Below are 9,902 nucleotides of genomic sequence, written 5' to 3' on the forward strand. Positions count from 1 at the left end.
TCTGCCTCCCAGGTTCAAGTGATTTTCCTGCCTTAGCCTCTCGGGTAGCTGTGATTACAGGCATGCGCCACCACGCCCAGCTAATTTTTTGTATTTTTAGTAGAGACGGGGTCTGTCCATGTTGATCAGGATGGTCTCCAACTCCAGACCTCAGGTGATCCACCTGCCTTGGCCTCCCAAAGTGCTAGGATTACAGGCGTGAGCCACCGCACCCAGCCAGTAAGCAGACTTTTAAAACAGCACGGAAAAAGAAAGGAGTAGAAAAAAGTTAAGAGCCTTTTATAACCACACTTGTGAATTTGTGTTATAGTGCATGACTTTGTCATTACAGATTTATAAGCAGGAGAGGGAAGTGATCAGATAGATTTTTTAAAATTCGCCTAAGTTTTAATGCTTTCATAGTTTTATTTTTAAAAATAGTGATTCATTTGGAACTTTGTAAATGTTACAATTAATACAAGAAAAAAAGTATATAAGTTGCAAACATGAGTTAATCAACTGCAATGCATACCCATCAGAAAGAATTTTAAAGCCTTCAAGAGCTTTGAAACTTCTTTCAAGTTTGTAATTTCACAGAAATACAGCAGAATAAACATTCCTGCTAAGACTCTGAAGGATTTGACTAAATCATGAAATATTCATTGGGTGGAAAGATGGATTGAAGAGGCAGAAAGCAAAGTTCTACAGCTTTGTTTTCTAACACACTGAGAAATGTCAGCTGGGAAAATATTAATTACTGAGTACCTAACTGTATATATTTTTACCTCATTCTCATTTGGGACATTATAAAATGGCACAGTCCACACATTATTATATGCAGAAAGCAATCATTTTCCAATCCTATTCCCACAGATAGCAGCATTCAAGTGTTTACTGCCATGAGCTCAATCGAGGTATAGTGTGATTTTCAACGTGAAGCCTTTATTGTGTCAGAAGGTCATGGCACAGCTGAGTTCATGCAGAACAGGGAGCTCGCTCTTCTTCCCTAGTTGCTCTGCTCCTTCTCTTCCAGGATGAGTACAGTGTCCACAGTTATTCCAATGTCCTCCAGAGACTGGCCTCCCTCCACAGCCAAAGGCCGTCTGGGAAAGGAAGTAGAAAGGCTGTATAGAGATGTGTGGTACCCAATTCTCATCATCCAGTCAAATAAGACCTAGAAGATAAAAAGCTTAGCTTAGTCATTATCAAATACTTGACAAACTGTGTCCCTTTACACCTCTGTAACATTTTACAATTTTGTCAATGTAACATCATATGCCTAGGAGTAATGAGACAGAGCTTTCATACCTTTCAAATAAACTTTGTAGAATTTAAAGGAAAATAGCTTGCCATGAGTTTTGAGATAGGAATTTTTTTTTTTTTTTTTTTTGAAACAGAGTTTTGCTCTTATTGCCCAGGCTGGAGTGCGATGGCGTGATCTCAGCTCACCGCAACCTCTGCCTTCCAGGTTCAAGAGATTCTCCTGCCTTAGCCTCTCAAGTAGCTGGGATTACAGGCGTGCACCACCACACTCAGCTAATTTTGTATTTTTAGTAGAGATGGGATTTCTCCAGGTTGGTCAGGCTGGTCTTGAACTCCTGACCTCGGGTGGTCTGCCCACCTCAGCCTCCCAGAGTTTTGGGATTACAGGCATGAGCCACTGCACCCAGCAGAATATTCTTTTTTCCTTTCTTTCTCTAGCAATCGGACTGAGACTTTTTTTTTTGAGATGGAGTTTTGTTCTTGTTGCCCAGGCTAGAGTGCAGCGGCGCGATCTCGGCTCACTGCAACCTCTGCCTCCTGGGTTCAAGTGATTCTCCTTCAGCCTCCCAAGTAGCTAGGACTACATGTGTCTGTCACCATGCCCAGCTGATTTTTGTATTTTTAGTAGAGATGGGGTTTCACCATGTTAGCTAGGATGGTCTCGATCTCATGACCTTGTGATCCACCCGTCTCAGCCTCCCAAAGTGATGGGATTACCGGTGTGAGCCACCGTGCCTGGCACATTTTTAATGCATATGTAATTATATGTTTAAATGTACTTAGAGATGGAAATATACCGAAATGTTAGTTCCTGGTTTTGGCATGCGATTACAGGTCAATTTTTTTCTCTGCTTTTCCATGTGTTCCCAATTATCACTAACAACCACAGTTTTGTTGTTATTTACTATTTTTGAGACAGAATCTTGCTCTGTCACCCAGGATGAAGTGTGGTAGCACGATCTCAGCTCATTGTAACCTCCGCCTCCCAGGGTCAAGTGATTCTCCTGCCTTAGGCTTCTGAGTTGCTAGGATTACAGGCATCCAGCACCATGCCTGGCTAATTTTTGTGTTTGTAGTAGAGACGGGGTTTCACTATGTTGGCCAGGCTGGTCTCAAATTCCTGACCTCAAGTGATGCATGCACCTGCCTTGACCTCCTAAAGTGTTGAGATTACAGACCTGAGCCACTGCACCCAGTTCACAGTATTGTTTAAAAGGAAAAAAAAAAAAAAGTCTAAAGTTTTTTAGTGGCTACTTCCTAAGGCTTTAAAAGCATCTTACCAGCTGGGTACAGTGGCTCACCCCTGTAATCCCAGCACTTTGAGAGGCCAGGGCAGGCAGATCACAAGGTCAAAAGATCAAGACCATCCTGGTTAACATGGTGAAACCCAGTCTCTACTAAAAATACAACAAATTAGCTGGCTGTAATGGTGTGTGCCTGTGGTCCCAGCTACTTGGGAGGCTGTGGTTGCAGTGAGTTGAGATCATGCCACTGCATTCCAGCCTGGCAACAGAGTGACACTGTCTCAAAAAATAATAATAAATAAATAAAAGCATCTTACCCATCAAATTATGAAAATGTAATGAAAACAAACAAGAAAGGAAAAATAAGCCAAAGGGAAAAGTTGAGTAAAATGTGAATGCAGACATTACAATACAGAGACACCCGGCATGCCCGCCTAGCTAGCCACATTTCCGCAATGTGGAGTGCCTGGAAATGTCCTTTATCCACAGCTGACGGGAGGTGCAGATGACAGTGTGATAACACCTTCCCCATGGCATGTGAATAAACTATTGCCAAAGTTAACAAAGCTATTTCTCAAAATGCGGATTCCCTTACTTACCTGTGAGCTGCAGGACTTCAAAAACCTTCTCCTCAGGACACTCCCACTGGGACATCGGAGAGCAACTGTAACTACCTGCGGAAGAAAGATTCACATAAGAACTCCGATCCATTGCTCTCTGCAATTCCTTTCATTCGATAAAACAGCTAAGCAGATAAAAAGAACTTAGGTGCTGGCAGGGCATGGTGGTGGCTCACACCTGTAATCCCAGGACTCTAGGAGGCTGAGGCAGGTGGACCACTTGAGGCCAGGAGTTCAAGACACCAGCCCCTACAAAAAATAGAAAAATTAGCTAGACATGGTGGCGTGCGCCTGTAGTTCCAGCTGCTTGAGAGGCTGAAGCGGGAGAATTGCCTGAGCCCAGGGAATCTGAGGTAGCAGTGAGTTGTGATCATACCACTGCACCCCAGCCTGGATGACAGAGCAAGACTGTTGTTTAAAAAAAAAAAAAGACATTATAAAATGAGAAGATGACAAATTAGTATATTTATTTTTCACCTGTCAAGAAATCTTTTCTTATGACTAACATGATTATTAAGTGTGCTGGGAGTTATGTGGGTATCATATTATGCATAAGTGGTGGTTTTAGAGTGGCAGCCCTCCGTCTCAGGAAAGCCATGTTAGCAAATATTTCCAATCAGGCCAGAGGAGGTGGCTCAGGCCTGTAATCCCAGCATTTTGGGAGGCTTGGTTGGGTGGATCACTTGAGGCCAGGAGTATGAAACCAGCCTGGCCAACATGGTGAAACCCCAACTCTACTAAAAGTACAAAAAATTAGCTAGGTGTGGTGGCATGCACCTGTAATCCCAGCTACTCAGGAGGCTTAGGCAGGAGAATCACTTGAACCCGGGAGGCGGAGGTTGCAGTGAGCAGAGATCACACCACTGCACTCCAGCCTGGGAGGCAGAGCAAGACTGTCTCAAAAAAACTTCCAATCAAGAGGTTAAGGGATTTCATTCACACCTAAATCAGTGTAATGTTAAGCCTATTACATGAAAGTTCTGCACTGCTATTACTTTCACTAAAGAAAGCTTTCATAGTAAATGATAAAAGAACTGAATCACAGATGAAAAACCAATTTTATTTTTATTAATTTTTTTTCTAACAGGGTGACATTTAAAATTTTTCTTGACAGATGGGGTCTCACTAAGTTGCTCAAGCTAGTCTCAAACTCCTGGGCTTAAGTGATCCTTCTGCCTCAGCTTCCTAAAGTGCCAGGATTACAGGCATGAGTCACCACACCTGGCCTGCTTATTTTTATTTTATTTTTTATTTTTGTTTTTTGAGATGGAGTCTCACTCTGTCAGCCAGGCTGGAGTGCAGTGGCTTGATCTTGGCTCATTGCAACCTCTGCCTCCTGGGTCCGGGTGCTGCTTCTGCCTCAGACTCATGTTTAACCATGTTGTCCAGGCTGGTCTCCAACTCCTGACCTCAAGTGATGCACCTGCGTCAGCCTGCTCGATCCCTCCCAAAGTGCTGGGATTATAGGCATAAGCTACTGCACCTAACATGGCCTGCTTATTTTTAGAAACAATATTTAATTTTTACATTGAGGTTTTGTTTACTTCAGTAATTTCACAGGAGGATTAAAGCCAATTGCCTTATGAGAAATTAGCATTAAAATATACTGAATTAGGCCAGGCATGGTGGCTTATGCCTGTAATCCCAGCACTTTGGGAGTCCAGCGTAGGGTGGGGGGATCACCGGAGATCAGGAGTTCGAGACCAGACTGTCCAACATGGGGATAACCATCTCTACTAAAATAACAAAAAAACCTAGCCAGGTGTGGTGGCAGGTGCCTGTAATCCCAGCTACTTGGGAAGCTGAGGCAGATGAATCACTTGAACCTGGGAAGCAGAGTTTGCAGTGAGCCGAGATCACACCACTACACTCCAGCCTGGGCAACAGGGTGAGACCCTGTCTCAAAAAAAAAAAAATTATTTTTTCACCAGACAGAAATGAAATATCACTGTTTGAAATGTGGCAACTGTCCGACTACAACTACTGTAATGGTTGACTGCAATTTTTCCTAATCTTACTGACAGTGTAGTGGACTGACATACAAATGGGTAAAATCCATGAGCTGCAACCCAAATTGGAAAGGAAATCAGTATGCCAAACAGAGATTAAGTGAAATCTAATTTTAAAAGTAGCAATAATTAAAACCTGTTTCACAGCTACTCCTTAAAATGAAGCAAGGTAGCATACAATAACAAAAGTTATTACAGTGGTAATATGGTTTTGTTTGTTTGAGACAGAGTCTCGCTCTGTTGCCCAGGCTGAAGTGCAGTGGTGTGAACCGGGCTCTCTGCAACTTCTGCCTCCAAGGTTCAGGCAAGTCTCACGCCTCAGCCTCCTGAACAGCTGGGATTTCAGGTGAGTACCACCACACCTGACTGATTTTTGCATTTTAGTAGAAACAGGGTTTCACCATGTCGGTCAGGCTGGTCTTGAACTCCTGGCCTTAAGTGATCCATCCAAAGTGCTGTGTGATGATTTACAAAATTATCTTCAAATTCTCTGAAACTCTATGGTTACTGTTTCAATTAAAAAGTAGAACAGTAACATATGGTGACTATTCCATTAAGAATTCTGGACTTCGCTTATAGCCATTACTGGAGGTAATGAAAAAAAAAAAAAAAAAAAAAGAATTCTGGACTACCATGAGTTACTTTCCTCTCTCTTTTTCAAAATCTAAACGTGAACATTTTAGAATTCTACAGATAGCTACAATACTAAATACTTAACAGGTGCTGAATAAATCAGAGTGTACTCCTTAAGTACAAACTGCATTATTTTTCATGTCCCTCCCTTTTATTTTTATTTTTGAGATGGAGTCTCGCTCTGTTGCCCAGGCTGGAGTGCAATGAGGCAATCTCGGCTCACTGTAACCTCCACCTCTCAGGTTCAAGAGATTCTCCTGCCTCAGTTTCCCGAGTAGCTGGGATTACAGGGATCCGCCTCCCCAGCTAATTTTTGTTTTGTGGTAGAGAGGGGGTTTTATCATGCTGGCCAGGCTGGTGTCAAACTCCTGACCTCAGGTGATGCATGGCCTCACAAAGTGCTGGGGTTACCGGCGTGAGCAACAGCCTCATGCTGCCCTCCTCTTAGCAGAAATCCATGTTAGTCACTAGTTTCCTCATTAAGAGCCTGTTCCTAAATCCAGGCAGGCTTTGTACGCCTGTAATCCCAGCTACTCAGGAGGCTTAGGTAGGAGGATCACTTGAACCCAAGATTTCAAGATTAGCCTGGGCAACCCAGCAAGACCTTGTCTCCGAAATAAATAAGAAATTTTCGGCCAGGCACGGTGGCTCAAGCCTGTAATCCCAGCACTTTGGGAGGCCGAGGCGGGTGGATCATGAAGTCATGAGATCGAGACCATCCTGGTCAACATGGTGAAACCCCGTCTCTACTAAAAATACAAAAAATTAGCTGGGCATGGTGGCACATGCCTGTAATCCCAGCAACTCAGGAGGCTGAGGCAGGAGAATTGCCTGAACCCAGGAGGCGGAGGTTGCGGTGAGCCGAGATCGCGCCATTGCACTCCAGCCTGGGTAACAAGAGCGAAACTCCGTCTCAAGAAATTTTCTTATATGGTTATAGAGTCACTACATATCTAAAATATATATCAATATAGTGATATATATTCATTTAGTTCTAATAACTTTGTTTTTATTTTTCTTTTCCTTTTTTTGAGTTGGAGTCTTGCCCTGTCAACGAGGCTGGAATGCAGTGGTGCAATCTCTGCTTACTGCAACCTCCCCCTCCCAGGTTCAAGCAATTCCCCTGCCCCGGCCTCCCAAGTAGCTGGGACTACAGGCATGCACCACCACGCCTGACTAATTTTTTTGTATTTTTGGTAGAGATGGGGTTCCACCATGTTGGTGAATCACTTGAATCTGGGAGGCAGACATTGCAGTGAGCTGAGATGGTGCCACTGTACTCCAGCCTAGGCGACGGAGCAAGACTCCATCTCAAAAAAAAAAAAGACAACAAGATCTAGTCCCATGAGAACAGGAGAATTATGAAAGACGGAAGGGGCCAGCCTGGGCGACAGAGCAAGACTCCATCTCAAAAAAAAAAAAAGACGACAAGATCTAGTCCCATGAGAACAGGAGAATTATGAAAGATGGAAGGGGACATCTGAAGACATTTGAAGTCATCCAGGCTTATGAATGTTCGATGGGGAATTTAAAATATTTGCCTTGCATTCTTAGGAATCTATGAGCAGTAGAAATGGCCTAGGTAGAAAATATCTTGCCCAATGATTATTCTGACAGAATCAAAATATTCTAATATTTATTGGCTTGTCTTGATTAATGTAGAATAAAATACACTGTAAAAGTTCAAGTAGTATCAACTATACATTACTAGTATTCTTTTTATTTGAGGTAGGATCTTGCTCTGTCACCCAGGCTGTTAATTCCCCAGGCTCAAACAATCCTCCCATCTCAGCCTCCAAGTAGCTGGGACTACAGATGTGTGTCACCACATCTGGCTAATTTTTTTTGTATTTTGTAGAGAATGGGGTTTGGTCATGTTGGTCAAGCTGGTCTCGAACTCCTAGGCTCAAGCAATCTGCCCAGCTCAGCCTCCCAAAGTGTTGGTATTACAAGCATGAGCCAGTGCACCTGGTCCATCAGTGATAATCTTAATAAAACTTTATGTAATATAAAAATTGTACTGATTAAAACCATATATGGAGGGTCAGGTGTGGTGGCTCACGCCTGTAATCCCAGCATTTGGGTGGGCAGATCACTTGAGGTCAGGAGTTCAAGACTAGCCTAGGCAACATAGTGAGACCCTGTCCCTTTTTTTTTGAGACAGAGTCTTGTTCTCTCTCCCAGGCTGGAGTGCAATGGCACAATCTCAGCTCACTGAAACCTCTGCCTCCCAGGTTCAAGCAATTCTCCTGCCTCAGCCTCCCGAGTAGCTGGGATTACAGGCGCCTGCGACCGCCCCCAGCTAATTTTTGTATTTTTTAGTAGAGATGGATTTTCACCATGTTGGTCAGGCTAGTTAAGAACTCCTGACCTCAGGTGATCCACTTGCCTTGGCCTCCCAAAGTGCTGGGACTACAGGCTTGAGCCACTATGCCCAGCCCATCTCTATTTGTTAAAAAAAATCCTAGTTACAGTATAGTCACATGAACACTTATGCTATCATTTCTTTCAAAACCCAAGTTTAGATAAGACATATGTAACTGATGTTAAACAGAGAAAATAAGTTCAATTTTCAAAGAGAAAAACAGACTTACTTCTTCTGCTGTTACAGTAGGTTCTTCAGGTAAATCAGGAATCTAAAGAAAAGTAAGTATTGGTAAAAGGAATGTGAACATTTTCAAGAAGCAAACAAAAGTGTCAATGAGAAGAGTTCCTTTCAATATAGAGTTTAGACATACATCTAAGCTTACTGAAATCTTTTCTTTAAATATACGTCTATAAAAGTTTTATCATGAAAATGGGAGCTCAATTAATAAACATTTTTGGGCAAGTGTGCTAAAAATTAATCTTAAAAATAGGATTTAATAGCTCCCAACCTATATACACTTAAAAGAATTTTGCTTTTTAGGCTGGGCACAGTGGCTCATGCCTGTAATCCCAGCACTTTGGGAGGCCAAGGTGGGCAGATCACAAGGTCAGGAGATCAAGACTAGCCTGGCCAACATGGTGAAATCCCGTCTCTACTAAAATACAAAAAATTAGCCGGGCATGGTGGTGTGTGCCTGTAGTCCCAGCTATTGGGGAGGCTAAGATTGCAGTGAGCCGAGATTGCACCATTACATACCAGACTCTGTCTCAAAAAATAATAATAATCAGAGATTTAGACCACATCAAAACATTTGCTACCAGGCAAGGCGTGGTGGCTCATGCCTGTAATCCCAGCACTTTGGAAGGCAGACACAGGCAAATCATGAGGTCAGGAGTTCGACACCAGCCTGGCCAACATGGTGAAACCTCACCTCTACTAAAAATACAAAAATTATCTGGGCATGGTGGCACACACCTGTAGTTCCAGCTACTCAGGAGGCTGAGCAGGAGAATCACTTGAACCTGTGAGGTGGAGGTTGCAGTAAGCCGAGATCGGGCCACTGCACTCCAGCCTAGTGACAGAGCAAAAAACTGTCTCAAAAAAAAAAAAGAAAAAAAAATTGCTACAAATGACTTCGTCTCCAGAAATCCCTTTTATTGATCAATACCATAGAGTATATTTATAACATTTAATCTAACAAACATTACTTGCATTTACTAAATAACTCATTTGTTTTCCTTTGGTATCAAAAGCATACGTGACTGTCAAGTAAAATTTGCCATCAGCATAAGATAGTGTTGTTAACAAAACACAAAGAAACTTGAATTTTTAATCAGTCCATTTAGTTAATTTGATCTTTTTCAAATGTCAGTGATAGTTCAATAATTCCCTGCTGAGACTCCCTGCTGAATCTCCACTACAGGACCAGGAAATCTGAAACTGAGAAGCAATATATTAGAAACTACTTTCAGAGAATAGACAGGCCTCCCAGCTTTCCCTAAGGGCTGGTAAAAACAGATTTATTTCCAATTTTTTCCAGCTCCAATTGGAATTAATTTAGGGATTAAAGATTTGAATGAAAAACGTGTATAATAAACCTGGGCAGTATTCCAATGTGACTGATTGCTAATCTATTCCCTAGAAGGGCCAGTAAGGAAAATTACACACTCATGTTAATAACAGCTGTTAGCCACTCACAAGGTAGGGCTTGATAATGTCTTAAGTTAATAGGAATGCCCCCCTTTGTAAGCATTGTATTTCTGTCTCTCTCTTTTTTTTTTTTTTT

General features: G+C 42.4%; 1 protein-coding gene across 5 annotated transcripts in view; it reads right to left on the reverse strand.

The window, feature by feature from the left end:
* Positions 1 to 371: 371 nt before the first annotated feature.
* Positions 372 to 9,902, reverse strand: part of UBXN8 (UBX domain protein 8) — a 24,529-nt gene continuing 14,998 nt past the window's right edge. For 4 of the 5 annotated variants that reach the window (XM_032288292.1, XM_032288294.1, XM_032288293.1 and 1 more), the window contains 3 exons: positions 8,343 to 8,384; positions 3,086 to 3,160; positions 372 to 1,153 (listed from right to left, as the gene is read on the reverse strand). In XM_032288292.1, coding sequence (XP_032144183.1) covers positions 986 to 1,153; positions 3,086 to 3,160; positions 8,343 to 8,384 — 285 coding nt within the window. In that variant the 3' untranslated portion in view covers positions 372 to 985. The remainder of the gene's footprint in view (positions 1,154 to 3,085; positions 3,161 to 8,342; positions 8,385 to 9,902) is intronic. The other variant, XM_032288291.1, reaches the window with a different exon arrangement.

The sequence above is a fragment of the Sapajus apella genome, unplaced genomic scaffold (assembly GCF_009761245.1).
Source record: "Sapajus apella isolate SASKATOON/1434 unplaced genomic scaffold, GSC_monkey_1.0 scaffold21, whole genome shotgun sequence".
Taxonomy (NCBI): domain Eukaryota; kingdom Metazoa; phylum Chordata; class Mammalia; order Primates; family Cebidae; genus Sapajus; species Sapajus apella.